This window comes from Hyperoodon ampullatus (assembly GCF_949752795.1).
Source record: "Hyperoodon ampullatus genome assembly, chromosome: 11".
NCBI classification, from domain to species: Eukaryota; Metazoa; Chordata; class Mammalia; order Artiodactyla; family Ziphiidae; genus Hyperoodon; species Hyperoodon ampullatus.
The window spans coordinates 60,865,301-60,881,955 of NC_136924.1; the positions used below are offsets into that span (position 1 = coordinate 60,865,301).

The following is a 16,655-nucleotide window of genomic DNA, read 5'->3' on the forward strand; positions in this document are numbered from 1 at the left end:
CCCATAGCTCCATCAGGCCCCTTCCGAAGGCTCCCCCACCCGGTCCACGCCCCCCACTCCCCCACCCCGCCTCCTCCCAATTGTGCATTTTTGCAGCCGGAGGCGGCTCGGAGATGGGGCTGTGAGCTGCTCCCGGGAGGGGGAAAAAGAGGAACGAAGAGAAAAGCCGGGGGTGAAGGGTTTGGATTTGGGGGCAGAGGGTGCAGCCCCATCTGCAGGCCCTCCCCAAGGGGCTCCGAACTCTACCTCTTCACCCAGACCCCTGGTGAGCTTTGCTGAAGGATAGGATAAGAATAGAGGAGGAGAAGGGAGGAAGGAGGAAAGGGGGGGACCCCCCAATTGGGGGGGGCGGCGACGGCGAAAAGTAACAGGACCAGAGGGCAGGGGGCTGCTGCTTGCATCAGCCCACACCATGCTGACCCCGCCGCTGCTGCTGTTGCTGCCCCTGCTCTCAGCTCTGGTCGCGGCCGCTGTCGATGGTGAGTGAGATTCCGCGGCCCCCTTGGACCCTTGGGGACACCCACTCCCCAGCCCCCACCCCTGCGTTCGGATGGGAAAGGGAGACGCGGGAGGGGGTGCCTTTTGTTATCCTAGTCCAGCTGACACAGCAGCGGCCTGACTGGGGGTGGGGATGGGGGTCCAATTTGGAGGATAGGGGCCCCGGGCAAATGATGCTTCTGGGACCCCCCCAGCCCAAACAAAGACCAGAGGCCTGGGAAGGGAGAGGAGGGATCCCCCTTTTTCTGATCCTGGCATCTAGAGGCCTTCTTTTCCTATCTCTGGTGGGGGAGGGCCTCCGCCTCCCCTACATCCTCCACCCCCCCACAGCACATCTGAATTGTAAAGGAATCCGGATTTGCTGTTTACTGGCTGCAAAAGGGGGCGGGGGTCCTTTTGCAGTGGCCTCTGCATCTGGAAGGGTAGCCGGGTCAGGGGTGCCCCGCTGGGCAGAGGGCAGGCAGGACAGGGGGGATGGCTGTGGTGGGGAGAGAGAGGGCCACGGGAGGGCCCCCTGCTTGGGTGTGGAATCTGGGCCCTTGGAGACCGGGCTTGAAGGCCTGGGTCCAGGATCCAGCGGGCTGCCAGCCTGGGTTCCGAAATGAGCACTTCCCCCTCTCAGGGCCTCTGTCAGTAGCCTGGAAAGGGCTGTGTTGGGGGGTGTAGCGGGTGAGAGAAGGCGAAGCTATATGACTTTGAATTTTCCTTCTTAATTCCTGGGAGCTTTGAGATGAAAAACGTTAGATGTCATCACTGGGGAAGGGGTCTGGAGAATGGCCTGGAATGCTGAGGTGGGAGGGTGGAGGAAGGCTGCTTTCTCCCTGACTTCTGGTCTGATCTCAGTTTGTACTGGAAGGAGAGTCGGAGGCTGGATGGGGTTATGGCTATGCCCCCACCCCCTAATTCCCTGCTCCTTTGGTAGATGTGTTTATTTCTCTCCACCATTTCCCCTCCTCCCCTTATACGCACACACTTTGTATACTGCAGTTAGGTTTGGGCTAGAACTGTGTCCTTTTGGAGAATTGGGGTGCCCTCTTGCCTTTCTTTAATGTCAGCTATTTTCCCTCTTACTTGTGAGTCACTGGTTCAAGTCTTGCTCAAGCTTTGAGCTGGGGTCATGGGGTTGGGCTGGGCTGGGCCCCTGATTTGGAAGGGGTGGGATCTCATCCCTTCCCGTCATTTTAGCCCTCTCATCCAGGGAAAAATCTGGACCCAATACCATCATGCACCCCTCCTCCATCTTCCAAATTTTGCCAGATGGTGATTGGGAAAGTTTTTCTCTGAAACCAGACTATCTCTCTCTCTCTCTCTTCCCCTCCCCACAACTTGCTTCAGTGGGGGGAGGGAGGTTAAGGGGTCAGGAAGTAGCTGTGCCCAGAAAGACAATATATTCAGTAGCTCTCAGTTATGCCGTCTTGGGGACTCTGTCTGCCTACCCCCCACCCCACATCAATTATCTGCCCAAGAGGAGGAAAGAGGCTCTGCCCTGAATACCCTTCAGACCAGCCCTTGCCCATGACTTCCTCAGTTATGCATGTTGTTTCTTCTTGTTCTCAGCCCTGTGAAGTGAGAGGGGAAACTGAGGCAGAGAGATTTGGGTACAGCGACTTCTGGGAGGGATAGAAAAAAATTTTAAGAGAGTGACCCATCAAGAGCCCCACGATGGAAGGTGGATGGAGTTAGGCAGAGGGAAAAGGGGGGTCTCTGTGGAGAGCAGAAAAGGTCCCCAGCCTGGTCAGGAATGGCCCCAGGGAGCTTCACCCCCAGGGTTCCAAAGCCGTTCTATCTGCCACACCAAGTTGGTGCGTGGTGAGTGGAAGAGGGAGACTGGATGTGTTTTCCTTAATGGTCTCCCACGCTTTTGTAAGTTTCCACCCATTCCACAGCTGTAACCCCAGCTCAAACCAAACTCTATCCAAAGTCCTGGAGAGAGGACCCCTCCCCAAACACCCATACTGTTCTCACCCTAAGAATGGGAATAGTGAATCATCGGTTCTACCCCATTCTGGGGGGTGGGAAAGGGAAACTGCACAGACCTGTAGGGCCAATGTTGTCCAGGACAGCCTCTATCCCCACTCCTGCCCTCATGTCTCAGGCCCACAGACACACAACTTTCTCCTTTGTTTTCCAGAGAAGGACACGTCCTGGCTCCAGCTTACCTGACTCAATGTCTAACCTTCCTTTCTGCTGCTATCACAGACCTTGCTGCTTTCCCTCCAGGGGAGCAGCCCTAGGGTCCTTCTCCACCATTTCTGCCTTCTCTGCTATGCCTGAACCCAATCTCCAGGGACCCCTTCTCTTTGGGGAGCAATGTCACTCCCTGCTAGTAGACAGAATTGAGTATACTTGCTACCTGGGAGGATGGAGAAACAGATGGAATGGGGAATGGGAAGAGGAGTTATTGAGGTCCCTGCTGAGATTAGGAACATTTTGTAGTGGAGAGGGCTGGCTGCCTCCCTCTCTCCTACCCATCTCCACGTACCCCCTCGAGCCAGTGTATTACCATTTATCAGACAAGCTGGACAGTTAAGTGAGTTATGAGGCTGAGTTGTTTGCCTTCTGGCTCTCTGAGAGATGGTTCCAAACTCCTTTCTCCCCTGGTCAGACTCAGATCTTGGACATCTCCCCTCACCCTCGTCTTTCAAACCAGGGATGTGTAAGACATTGATTTGGGGATGGAGGGATATTTTGATGTTTGAGGCTGCTTCTCAAGACTTCCTTTTCTCCTAATCTTGCTCCCCCTTCCTCCATTTTCTCTATATTTTTTTGCCCCCAACCACTCCCCATCACTGGGCCTCTTAAGGATGTCAGCAGGGGCCCTGGCCAGAGCCAGATCCTGTTCAAATCCCCGGAACTTTACAAAACTCCTTCCTTACCTTTGGGAAGCCCATCCTTACCAGGTCTAACTTTCTTTCCTCTTGCTGTAGTCTCAGCCTTTGCATATCAAACCCCCAAACCTAAGGCTTATTCCCCTCAGTAGTTTCCTCTCAGGGCACACCCCCTCCCCAGCCCTCTATGAACTCTCCAGCATTGAAGTCCTCCAACTCTGGATGGGGGCTCCTCGCCCTTTGGGAATCTGAGTGCAGTTGAGTGGGACCATGCAAGCTGTCCCCGACCTGGTGGGGCTGGGTGCTGGGTGTGGGTGTTTGAAGAACCTAGACCCATGCCCCTGTGTTCAGTCCCAGATTTCAGCCTGGTTAGCAGGATCCTGCATTGTTTGGAGAAGGAAGCAGTTGGCCCCGGATTGCTTCCTGTGTGGTGGCCCCAGGTCCCAGTGTAAAATCTCCCTGGGAAAGAGGTGAGGGACAGTGAGGGGAGGTATTTATCCCTCTTGCACCCCCAGGGAAGATGAGAATCTCCTGGAGGCCTTGGCTTCCCTGTTGAAGAGCTTCAGTGTTCCTTCCTCCCACCCTCCCAATTCTGTGGGAGGCAGCGGCCCCTATTCTGAGTCTCCCTTGGATCAGGCACTGCTAGGGCAGGGACTCTTTTTGTCCAAGTCAGGGTGTATGCTTCCCCACCCTGAGTCTCAGGGATGTTATTCTCCGGGTTCATCCCAAGACAACTGTGTCGTTGTCTTGGCAACCTCTCGGCTGAGACCCCTTCCCTCGTTTTTGCCTCTGTCTGTCTATCATTGGTGTGTGCTCTCTTGGCCTCAAGGAACCTCTGTCTCTCATCCTCTCATCTCTCTTACCTCATCCTTTGTGGCATTCTCTGTCCTGTCTCTCTCAGTCTCTGTCTCTTGCTTTGTCTCTGTCTGTCTCCATCCACCTCCATCCAGGCCTCTTGGTATCTTGAAAGCTACCTGGGAGCAGAAGTCTCTCCTGGGCTTTCCCATGTGCTCGCCATTTTGGAGTTATTCTTCCCCTCCCAGGCCAAGCTTGGAATATCCAGTTCGGCAGTGAAAGTTCTCCCTCCACTTTCCTCCAAGTTCCTCTCTCTTCTTCCCCCTCCACTAATTTTGGAGAGAATGTTTCTGGAAGAAGGGAACTTGAGACCCTTTGTGGGTTCAGTAGGAGAGGGAGTGCAGATAATTCAGAAAGGAGGAGGGAGGTTAGACTTCTGGCAGAACTTCCTCATAACCTGAGAACTGGAGAAAGGTGTGAGGAATGGGTCAGGAGCTTAGAGCTTTTACTTCTGCAGCGCATAAGCTGTGTGTGTGTTGGGGGGTAGGTGGGAAGGGCTTCTAAAGGCCTGGTGAGAGATATGCTGACCTCTGGAGACATTCAAAGGGTCTGATTTTACTTGTGGGGAAAGGAAAAGATGGTGGGGAGGTCAGGCTAATGTCCTGCTGAGTCAATATTGACTCAGGATGGAGGGGGAGACCCTTCCCCTCCCCCAGCAGCCCAAGCCATCCTGTCTGTCTGTCCAGGCCGCAAAGCAGAGGCCCAGACTCAGGAATGACAAAAATGTGTCTGAGCCTCGTTGAGCTGCGGGAAGGAGCCACCGGGTAACACCCAAAAATACATAAAATTCAGTGAAAAGCTCTTGGTAGGGTCTGGGAGGCCCCTGCTGTCCCACCCCCATATGTTTGAAAGTTTAGATTCCTGCAGGCTCTGCCCCCCACCCCCTGGCCACCCCCTGGCCCCTCTGTTCCCTTAGATATGTCATGTGGCTCCTTTCAGAAAACATCCCCTGATACACAGCCTATCTCTCCGTCTGCTGTGTCTGCTCTTGAAAAGGGTCTCAGGGGTCTCTTTCACGCTTACCCTGTCTCAGGTCTCCTGGGTCTTTAGGAAATCTCAACATCTCTCTTCCTCTCCATCTCTGCTCCCAAGGGGACATACGGATGGGTCCCCTCCTCTGGAGAAGACTCCCTCAGGGCTGTACTTCCCTGTCACCCTCTCTACTCTGGTCAGGCCCTCTCACCGCCCTTCCCCGCCCTGCCCCCAAGGTCCCAGAATGGGACAGGACGACAGCCAAGGCTCAAGCAGGGCAGCGGGGTCCGTGTTGTGTCTGGATGCACACCCAACCCTACACCTCCTGTTCTGGCTCCATCTTGGTGGCCCTGGGGGCCATGGCTGGGCTGGGTGCCTGGGTTTGAGGGGGGGCAAGGGTGTTGGCCAGAGTTAGCATGGCGGTCACATTCATCTCCGGGCAAAGCTGAGAACAGACGGCCCCTGTGTCCTGGCGTTCTCTCTGCAACCTCGCTCGCTCTCCCTCCGTAGTCCTCTCCTCCTTATTCTCCCTTCTCTCTTCCCTCTTCTGTCCCGTTCTTGTCGCTTTCCGTCTTCTCCACCCTCTCCCCTCCTCTCTGAGGAGCCCTGAAGGCCACTGCCACCTCCTATAATCCCTGTCCCCACTCCCAGCGCCAGAGGACCCTGCCGTTTCCCTTCTTCCTCCTTCTTCATGTGGCTCCATCATCGTGGCCAGTGAGGAACCGCCGGTTCAGTCACGAATCGCTCTGTACCTCAGTTCCCTCGTCTGTATAATGGGGATTGCAACAGTACCCATGTCACAGGGTTTGAGGATCTAAATGAGTTAATGTGTACAAAGTGTTTCAGCTCAGTGGCTGACACAGAGTGACCATGTTAAAAAATGTTAGCTCATATCCTTAGAAAGCCCCAAGTCTCATGAGGGGCGGGAGGCAGGGGAGGCCACTAGTTGCTCCTGAACTTAGGGCCGTGTTGTTCCCTCATCTAAGGCCATGGAGGTGGGTTTCCTGGGTGCTGGCATCAGATGCGGAAGGCGCAGCTGAGGGCAGTGGGGTTGGCTGCTGGCTCTAAGCAGATTACAAGTTTCCTACCCCACCGCACTGCAGCTCCCTCTGCCTCCAAGTGAGGCTTCCCTTGGCTGTGTAGACTGCCCCAAAGGAGGTTATTTGTTTCTTTCCTCCCCTCTTCCCGCTGAAGGAAATCAAAGACAGGCCTCAGCCTTCACACTTGAGATTCCTAGGGCTTTCTCCACCATCCCTGATGGAAAGGAAGTTCTTTCACATCTCTCGAGATCCTTGTGCTGCCCTGACTTGTGGGAGACGTGCACCTCCAGTCCCCCTGCCCCGGCCCAAAGGGATGCTGCTGTGGGACAGGGGCCCTGAGCGCTCCTCTTCCTTTCACTCCCCATCCCCCGCTCCCTTCCCTCCGCAAGAGCACATCTGGTTTGTGAATCTCTCTCATTCCAGCTTTCGGAGTTTGCCAGCTGCTGTTTCCTCTGTCGAGTTCAGGCCAAAAATGGGGGTGGGGGACAGCGGGGGGACAAAGTGAGGGCCAAAGGAGGAGGGGATCATGGCTGGGACTCAGAATGGAGGGGAGATTGGAGTGACCAACCGGTGACCTCAGGCCTGGGCTGTGAGTTCTACCCTGGGGAGGAGAGGGGGTGTGGACCAAAAGTCCAGGTGGAGGCAGGGGTGGCATGGGGGCCTTTCTGGGCTCCAAACAGCCCGTCTGCCTCTGAGTCCCATTCCAGCCCCCTCTACCCGCCCCCCCACCAGCCAGTCTCGGCTGGCCAGGGGAAGAGGACCGTTCTCCAGCATGCTAACTAGGCTGGCGGGCTGTTTCCCCGGGAAGACCTCACAGCTGGCCCAGTGGGGCAATGAACTCAGCATTATCCACCTCCTCAAGGGGCCTTTATTCCCTGCTCAGGGTGGGGGGGGAGGGGAGGGGGACTCCGGGGCCGGGGGCCTAGCCAGGCCATCCTTGATGTGTTTCCTGAACTCGGCTCTCGTCCTGGCCAGGGGCCTGAGTGCTGTCCCCTCTGCCAGAGATGGGGGTTAGGGAGGGAGGACGTCTTCTCAGTGTGGCTCCCCTCAGACTCCATCCCTCCCTGCTCAGAGCCCTGACATACTTTCCTTCTGCTCCGTCCCAGCCCTGAGCTCACTCTGCCCTGCTGTCTTCCCAGGGTGCTGTGGCTCCTGAGGGGCCACCTCTCCCCTCCCTAGCACCCTAGTGCCTAGTGCAGTGCCTGGCACACAGCTGGTTTCCAGTGCACGAGAGCCGAAGAGAAATGGGATTGACACAGACCAAGGAAGAGGCGATGAAGGGCTGGGAGACTGGCTGGGGGTGAAGGAGGGGGGTACTTTTCTTCCTGTGGAGGGCATGGTGACGGGATTGGGAGGAACAACTCCTGAGAACCTCTCAGTGAGAATGGGGAGACTGGTGTGCACTGGTTGGTTAAAAGCTTAGAGTCAGCTCAACTGGTATGAGTCCTGATTTTGTCACTTGCCTGCTGTGTGAACCCACCTTCTTTGAGGCTTGGTTTCCTCATCTAGGAAATGGTGGTATTAGTAGTACCTACTTTGTCATATTGTGGAGGGGATTAAATGAGATGATACATGGAAAGAACTCGTGTACCACATTTCCTGGCACATACCGAGGTTAACAGTGAGGGTTAGCGTTACCGTCTTTAATTCATGCCTGGAGAATGAGGTAAGAGAATGGGGCAGGAGCAGAGGGAAGCTGGTGGGGGTGAGGGGTTAGGGCAAAGAGGTCCCGGATATAGGACCTTAACAGGTCGGCTGGGCTGAAACCAGCTCCTACAGGTCACCCCAGCCATCCCCCTGCCTCAGCTCTCCAACTCTATCATCCTGAGCAATCTTAGGTGCTTCTTACCTCTGAGGGCATCTGCTGAAAGTCTAACCAGCAAGGGAGGCTGTGTCTTTAGAGAATGCAGGTGGAGGCAGGGCTCCTCTGCTGATGCCATCTCCAAGCCACCACTGTGCCAAGGGCACCCCAAACACACATCCCATCTGGGGGCCTGGTGGTTAAGAGTTGGAGATGGTGGGGCTTCCCTGGTGGTGCAGTGGTTGGGAGTCCACCTGCCGATGCAGGGGACACGGGTTCCTGCCCTGGTCCAGGAGGATCCCACATGCCGTGGAGTGGCTGGGCCTGTGAGCCATGGCCGCTGGGCCTGCACGTCCGGAGCCTGTGCTCCGCAACGGGAGAGGCCACAGCAGTGAGAGGCCTGCGTACCGCAAAAAAAAAAAAAAAAAAAAAAAGAGTTGGAGATGGGCAGGATGATGGGTCCCAGGGACCGAAAGTGTCCGAGAGGACGAAGGAGCAGAGAGGTTAGAAAAGACCAGCTCTGGACCTCTAGTGAGATAGGGAGGAAGATAAAGAGAAAACACGTCAATGGCCTAAATGCCTCATCACTCTCAGTCAGCAAAGTGGGGTTGCTGGTATCTGACCAGAGTAACAGAGAACAGCAAGGGCTTTGACCCTGAGGACTGGGGGCGGGCACACCGAACAGGCAATCTTCGGGACTGAGTGGGGGGCAATAAAATGAGCTCCCTGCATCCTTCCCCTCCCGCCGTCGCAGGTACGCGGTGTTCTGGGAGTGAACCCCAGCCACGTGCCCCCCCACAACAGGTGGACTGTGGGTCAGAGTCTGAGCCAGATGGAGACTGATGCTGGGGGAGGAGGAGGAGCCCTGGAGGGCTTTAAGGCCATAGAGTTGGCCTGCATCCCTCATTCACACCCCTGTTTTCTTCCCTTGACCCCAGTCCCTAAGACTTGCAGCCCCAAGCAGTTTGCCTGCAGAGACCAGATCACCTGTATCTCAAAGGGCTGGCGCTGTGATGGTGAGAGGGACTGCCCCGACGGATCTGATGAGGCTCCCGAGATTTGTAAGTGCCTTTTCTGGATCCCTCCCCCACACCACCGGTTTATGCCTTTTCCTTTTGGCCCAGGCAGTTTGGGATGAGGACAGTTGAGCTCTAGCCTGGTGCGGACCTTGCTCTATGATTGTTTGTACATGACACAGCTAAAACTGTCCTCTCCCCCTCTTCAAAGAGCCCGGCTTGGTGCTTGGTGTGCTCAGAAATGAGCTCCCTCAGCTGCTATACCCCCAAGCCAGCCAGAGATTGTGTTCTCTGGGCTGACAGCTTTCCTGGAAGGAGAGGGCCCAGGCTCCCCTCCCTTCTGGCTCATCCCTCTTCTTCCCACCTCTGAACCTCCTGATCCTGGATGAGTGCCCCCAGGTCTTGCTGGGTCCCCTTCCTGTCCTCAGGCTCCCAGGCCAAAGGCCACTGGCTCTTGATCAGTCTCTGTCCCAGAAGCCCCACCCCTGCGCATTTCCCGCCCTCCCCCCGCTCCCCCTGCCCTCTGTAAGTGGTGTAATCAGAGGCAGCTGTTTAAACTGGGAGAAAGGTCCCCACCCAGGCTTTACCCTGCCAGTGGGGGGGAGTGGAGGACTTTCTGGCGGGACCCTAGAGTCCTGGGCAGCTGGCAGAGTCTCTCCCCTGCTGGGCTAATCTGGGCTGGGGTCTAGGGGACCCTGCATTCCTAGGTCTGTCTCCGTTCTCTCTCCGGCTTTATCCTGTCCCAGCCCCATCTCCATACCCTCACCCATAATTACTAGGGGTAATTTTAGGGCCAGAAAGGGAGCCACCAGTTCTCTCTGCCTCACCCTCATACCCTGCCCTGGAGGTGTGGGAGCCAAGGATATTCTGCAAGTGTTTGTATGGGGGGTGGCTCAGCCTGGAGCATCTTCTTGTCTGATGCCGTCTTTATGCTCCACATTTCGGACCCCAATGCTTGGCGTTAGGGATAAAGAAAGCCACGTGGAAGGTCCAGATCTGGCTCTTTTTATCCATCCTCCCTTTAATTTGATGTAAACCCCACCTTATACACATCCCCACACTGTCCCCACTCATGCACGCTCCTGGACCCATCACACCCACGCTCAGTCCCTCCCGGGCACTGACTCACTCCCCTCCACCCTCCCCGACATACACAGACAGAGGCAGATGCTGGCACAGACACGCTCTCACAGCAACGCAGAGTCAACACTCTGAAATGGGGATGCAGAGACACAACCTGCACTCAGACAGATGCTCCCAGACACTCACACACAAACCCAGGCTCGCTCCCAAAAGGACATGGAAATGCACATACTGAGGCCAGAAGCACCAGCACACGTGGAGATTCACAGATTCCCCCTCACTCCACACCACTCTGCTCCACGGTACACACCTCCCTCACCTGTGCATGTGGACTCCTACCAGGCACAGGCGGACAGGTGCACTCACATACAGACACTCTCTCACACCCTGTCCAGGCTTGGGAGCCAATGGGCAGTGGTCTGTCTACCAGCCCACAGGTTTAGCCAGCACCGTAGGTCACCTGGCCTCCTTAGAATCCCCTCAGGAGCTCTACCCTGCCCTCCCCCCAGCCCATCTTCTTGGGCAACAAAGGAAGTACCAAGACATCATCAGTGGACCAGAGCCTTTGACCGTTTCCAAAGCCTTGCATCAGGCAAGCTGCTCTGGGGCTGGGGGTCTATAACAGTGCATCCAATAGAAATATAATGCAAGCCATGTACACAATTTTGAAATTTTCTAGTTGCCACCTTCAAAAAGGTAAAAATAATCAGGTGAAATTAATTTCAACTTTATTTTACCCAATGTATCCAAACTATTATCATTTCAGTATATTATCTGTCTAAAAGTATTAATGAGATATTTTGCATTCTTTTTTGTGGCTGTGGTATTAAGTCTTCAAAAGCCAGTGTGCATTTTATTTTATTTATTCATTTATTTGTTTGTTTGTTTGTTTTCGGCCATGTCATGTGGCTTGCGGGATGTTAGTTCCCCGACAAGGGATTGAATCCAGGGCCATGGTAGTGAAAGTGCCGAGTCCTAACCACTGGGCCACCAGGGAACTCCCGTTGTTTTTTGTCTGTTTTTGCCAGTGTGCATTTTATACTTACAGTTGGAACGAGTCACATTTCAAGTGCTCAGTAGCCACGTATGATGCTGCATATTGGGAAGTGCAGTTCTAGAAGACTTGGTCCAGCTCTCAGCCCCAGACTCTGTGACCTGGGGAGCTATGGGAAGGAGGTGTACTTTGTCTCCTGAGTGTAGAATGTGAGGCATTGGGGTCCACAGCCTGGGGCATTTGGAGAGTGGACTCTTTGCTAAGACCTAGTTCTCCCCTCCACCTGGCGGCTCCCAGGTGTGTAGCTGCTGTTGGGAATGGCGTAGGAGAGCTCGAGGTTGAAGAGTCTATCCAGGCCCTAGGCCTCCTGAGATCTAAAAAGTGCAGGTGGCTGAAACCCCAGTCTCAGTTCCCCACCCCCTCCCCCAGTGAACAACTAGACAGACAGCCTCTGTAGCCAGTGCGGTCATGCTGGCCTTTCCATCTGCCCCCAGGTCCACAGAGTAAGACCCAGCGATGTCAGCCGAACGAGCACAATTGCATGGGCACCGAGCTGTGTATTCTCATGTCCCGCCTTTGCAACGGGGTCCAGGACTGCACAGATGGGTCGGACGAGGGGCCCCACTGCCGAGGTAAGGGCTCTTCCACCTCTCCTGTCCCAGGTGGATGCAGTGAGTTCTCAGGTGGCACCTGACAGGTTTGGAGGCTCGCCATCCAAGGACTGCCCTCGCACCTTTGGGGGGGATGAGGCCTTGTCCTGCTCCCCCGCGCCCCCGGCACTTCTCTGTGTATGCTTGGACATGTCACTACTCCTCTCCAGTCCCCAGTTTCCCACCTGTGAAATGAGAGCTTTATACTAGATAGTGGTTTTGTACTTTTTATTTTTGTAAATAGCGGGGTCTTTTCTTCAAATGGTTTCTTACATGAGTATGAACAGAGAAGAGCAGATGCTGTGATTGAAGCTGGGGTGGAGGGGGTTCTGGAGTTTTGTCCCCCTGCCTCCTCTGCCAGGGCCCCCAGAGGCGTCCCCCAAGAAGTGCAGATCTTTGAGGCTCTCTGAAGTTGCTTGATGGGAAAGTCACCCAGGCTGAAGAGGGAACTGTAGGATGATAGGTCAGACTTTCTTCCCACCTGCAGCTCAGGTCACCAGCTCTGCAGTTCTTCCCCTGGAGGCCCCCATGACCCAGGGAGAGTCTGGATCCCACGTGAGCAATGGGAGAGATTCTTTGGGGGCAGGGGGGACAGGCAGGGCCTCAGGCCTGTGAGTCGGGGAATGGGGACTTCTCCTACTGCCCTCAAGGTCTGGGCCTGGAGCAGAAGCCTGGCTTTGTGAGGCCCTAGGCAAGCCCCTGGGTGTGGGGCAATCTTCCCTGGGGGGTGGGGACCGTGTCCTGTGCCTGTAACGCGTGTCAGAAAACATCTGCCTGTGGGAAGAGACACATCTGGATCCTGTTCACTGAGGGCAGGGAGTGTGGAGCAAGGGAGTTTGTGGAAGATTTTTATCCTTTCCTTTGGTTGATTCTGCATGTTTTTGTCTGAAGCTCCTGGAATGGGATGCAGAGTGTGGGCTTAGGGACTGACTTCAATTACCACACACGTCCCATCTTATCGGATGGCGCGTGTTCAAGTTTGCTTGCTTTTGTATACCTGGTCAGTATCAAAAACAACCAAGAACCTCAAAAACCTGGGGTTTGAATTTCCTTCTCTGATATTACAGAAGTTGGACCTCATCATCCTCCCACCCCATATCCAGAAGAGAAACTCTTTTCCAGATTTTCCAGAACAAACACTATTTCCCCCCTGTGTTGGGGGAGGCTGGACAGGGCAGCACATTCGGGCTCTCGGGCAGAGATGGGGAGGAGAAGGAAGAACCGGGGTCCGGCCCCTGATCCCAGCTCCTCCTGGCAGGCTTAGTGCCTCTAAACGTCTTAGCATCTCAGGCAGTGCTCTCTCCTAGGTGGGAGGGGGGGAGCAGGGGTGTGAGGCAGCTGGACAAAGGGGTCTTTGTGGCCAGGCCGCCTGGCCCCATGCAAGGCCATTAATTGGGTCGCTGGTCTGGGGGGGCAGCTGCTCTCCCACCTCTTCCCCCTCCTGTCTCATTCCCTTCTGTCTCCCCTGTAGAAGTGGGTCAGTGGCAGGAGGAAGATTAGAGAAGGATCCCAGGGGAGCCAGTTTTGCTCCTCCTCCTATCCTCTACCTGGACCTTGGGCCTTCTCTCTGAGGCCTCTAGGGCTCAAGGGATGGGTTGCAGGGGTGCTTATAGACAAGAGCTGGGGTGCTGCACAGAAAGACTCGATTCCATGCCAGCTCTTCACCCTTAGCCCCAAAGCCGACATTGCAGTCCTTGGGCAGAGCAGGCAAGAGGTATGTGAAGGGGATGAGAATCACTGTCCCCACTTCCTGTTGACCCCAACAAACTACCAGAACCCCTCTCCATGGGGACAGAGGGAGTCCAGAGCAGCCAGAGCAGGGAGATGTGGGTTCTAAATCGTAATGGGCTGTGTGACCTTGGACCTGTCTTATACCCACCCTTCGTCTCAGTTTCCTCACTGGCACTATATTTTTAGAGTCGATGCTTTGTAAGCCCCTTCATCTCTGACACTGCAGGCAGCAGAAATGGTTTCTGAAGGGTTGGGGGAAGGTTGCAGTCTGGGTACAGCTGCCAGGTCTGGAGGCCTGAGTATGTGTCACTTGCTCCCACACAGAGCAGCGAGGACAGTGTTCTCATCTGGGTTGCCAGCACCACTGTGTCCCTACACTCAACGGGCCCACCTGCTACTGCAACAACAGCTTTCAACTTCAGGCAGACGGCAAGACCTGCAAAGGTAAGTGTGCCCACCGCGCGTGCTGGGGGTGAGGGGTAGTGGGCCGGGCCGGGGAGGAGAAAGCAGATGGAAGGCACAAGACAGGAGGCGGGGCTACAGGCCTTATAGCCTCAGGGCATGACTGTGGGCCCTAACTCCTTGCTTCCACCAGACTTCTTTTATTTTTATTTTTTTTTATTTTGAGGTATTATATTTTTCAACCATCTTGGTATGTCATTAAATCAAGCACATTAGAAAAATCATGATCTGTGACTTTGTTTTTAATTCTCAAGCCTTATGATCAGATAATTTACAAATCTGTGCTAATGATAGAGCTCCTCTACCGTAACCCTTCTGAGTTGGCAAAAGCATCATTACCAATCACACATCTACAGTAGTTCTAAAGTTGTGTTTCTGAATACCTGTTTAAAAGACAATCCTGAATTATAACTTAGTCTGACTTTGTAGAGAATTCACAAGCAAGTTTCCCAACCTATCATGTCCCAGTGAATTTTAAAAACATCTGATCTTAAAGATCATCTATAAAATGTGAGGAGTACTAAATATTCTTTATCTGATGCTATACATAAACCACACTAAAATGCCCTTCATTAAGTAAAATGCAATACTTTAGATGGAGAATTTTAATTAAATTGGCATATTTAAGACCAAAAAGATAAAGTGGACATTGTCAGTGTATCTTCAGCCCTTGCCTTAACAGGTGAATGAACACAACTTGAAACACAGGTGAATCTTGCTGGTCTATGAGACAGTGAAGGGAGCTTCTCAATATTTAAATATATTAATATAACCAGTTATAGAAATCTAAATATAAAACCAGTCTCCTATAGGGTTTGAGAAGGCATTCACCATATCCCTGAAAAGTTTAACATTCCTTATTCAAGTTTAATCATCTCTTTAGAAGGGGAAAACAGTGACAGTACTTGCTGAACCAGAATTACTATCAAAATTCAAAAAGCTGACCATATTCATTTAGCCACAAGCCAATCTTATTTAAATCAGGACAGCAATATTACATCAGCTATTCATGATCTGAATTCTAGTGTATGAGACCAATTTAAATATGGTACACATAAAAAGTCATGAGACATTTGTTTCATAATAAATAAGGCAGTGGCCAACGATTACGCATTAGTAGCTTTTTTGAGATAAGCTATCAAGTCTGCCCTTTCTCCCTTCTTCTTAATGCCAGCGAAGATCATTTTTGTTCCAGGGATGTACTTCTTGGGATTCTCCAAACACTCCATCAGCGTCTCCTCTCCCCCGGTGATGCCTTTGTTCTTGTTGGCATCTGTGTAAGAGAATCCGACAGCCTGACCTGTCTTTCGCCCAAACAGACCATGGAGATTTGGCCCAGTCTTGTGCTGGCCTCCCTTTTCCACAGTATGGCACTGGGCACACTTCTGAACAAAAATCTTCGTGCCTTTCTCAACATCACCCATTTTTAAATCGTTCTTTCTCTGTGTACGACTAAGCCGTTCCCACTCGCAAGCCGAACGTCCCACTCTCTAAACCCAAGGCTCCACCAGACTTCTTAAAAGTCGTCTTAAAAATTAGGGCTTCCCTGGTGGCGCAGTGGTTGAGAGTCCGCCTGCTGATGCAGGGGACGCGGGTTTGTGTCCCGGTCCGGGAAGATCCCACATGCCGCGGAGCGGCTGGGCCCGTGAGCCATGGCCGCTGAGCCTGCGCGTCCGGAGCGGACAGCAGTGAGAGGCCCGCGTACTGCAAAAAAAAAAAAAAAAAAAAAAAAAAATTATATAAGTCAGGGACTTCCCTGATGGTCCAGTGGTTAAGACTCCACGCTTCCAGTGCAGGGGGTGTGCATTCGATCCCTGGTCAGGGAACTGAGATCCCACATGCTGCACGGTGCAGCCAAAAAAAAAATTATATAGGTCATATGTGAGTTTTCTTGTAAAAAAAAAATTAAAGCATTATAGATAAAACCAAAGTCCCCTTTGACAAACCCTCTTCAGTTCTGGTCCCTTTCCCATCTCTCTGGAGGTCAACTCTGTTACCAGTTTGCTACTTCTCTGTCCAGGCCTTTTTCTGTCCATGTATACATGTACTCATGGAGAATCTAATTGAAAGTACTGTTTATGTGCATGTGATTTTTTTTTTTACATAAATATCATACTGTACATATGTTTTTTTCAGTTTTTTCACCCAGTATGTTCTAGAGATTTTTCCATGTTAATACGTAGAGGTCTACCTCATTCTTTTAAAAACCACTGTGATGTATGACTATTACCACAGTTTACTTGGCCATCTCCCTTTTGATGCGTAAGATATTCCCAGTTTCTTCTGTTACACACAATGCAAACTCTTCTGTTTTAAATTTACCTCCCTGGGGTCTTTGCACAAATGCCACCTTCTCAGTGAGGCCATCCCTACCGCTCTAAAATCCCACCCCCCAGCGCCTGCATTCTCTGTCCCCTTTCTCTGCTTAATATTTTTCCATAGCACCAACCACTTTCCATTGCACTAGTTCCTCTAACATGCCATTTACCTTTTTGTCTTATTATCGTAGTAACAGTATTTCATTTATTATTGGAATTTGTTTTATGAGGGCAGCAATTTGAATCTGTTTTATTCACTGATGTATCCCCTGAGCCTAGAACAATACCTGGCACATAGTAGGTAATCAAGAAATCTTTTCTGAATGAATGGATAATATGCACGTGTGTGGATATTTCTCCAGGGTAGATTCCAAGTCTGGACTCTCTAGGTGATAAAGTTTCCACAT

At 52.9% G+C, this 16,655-nt stretch overlaps 2 protein-coding genes across 2 annotated transcripts in view; one reads left to right on the top strand and one right to left on the bottom strand.

Moving 5' to 3' along the window:
• The first annotated feature begins 397 nt into the window (after positions 1-397).
• LRP1 (LDL receptor related protein 1) overlaps positions 398-16,655 on the top strand; it is an 80,776-nt gene continuing 64,518 nt past the window's right edge. Inside the window, exons 1-4 of the mRNA XM_079714223.1 lie at positions 398-479; positions 8,933-9,055; positions 11,582-11,719; positions 13,793-13,912. Of these exons, the coding sequence (XP_079570349.1) occupies positions 413-479; positions 8,933-9,055; positions 11,582-11,719; positions 13,793-13,912 (448 nt within the window). The 5' untranslated portion in view covers positions 398-412. The remainder of the gene's footprint in view (positions 480-8,932; positions 9,056-11,581; positions 11,720-13,792; positions 13,913-16,655) is intronic.
• LOC307059942 (cytochrome c-like) lies at positions 15,037-15,949 on the bottom strand (the record flags this gene model as incomplete). Its single annotated transcript, XM_079714224.1, has 1 exon — positions 15,037-15,949. The coding sequence occupies exon 1, from the start codon at positions 15,352-15,354 to the stop codon at positions 15,037-15,039; it is 318 nt and encodes a 105-aa protein (XP_079570350.1). The 5' UTR covers positions 15,355-15,949.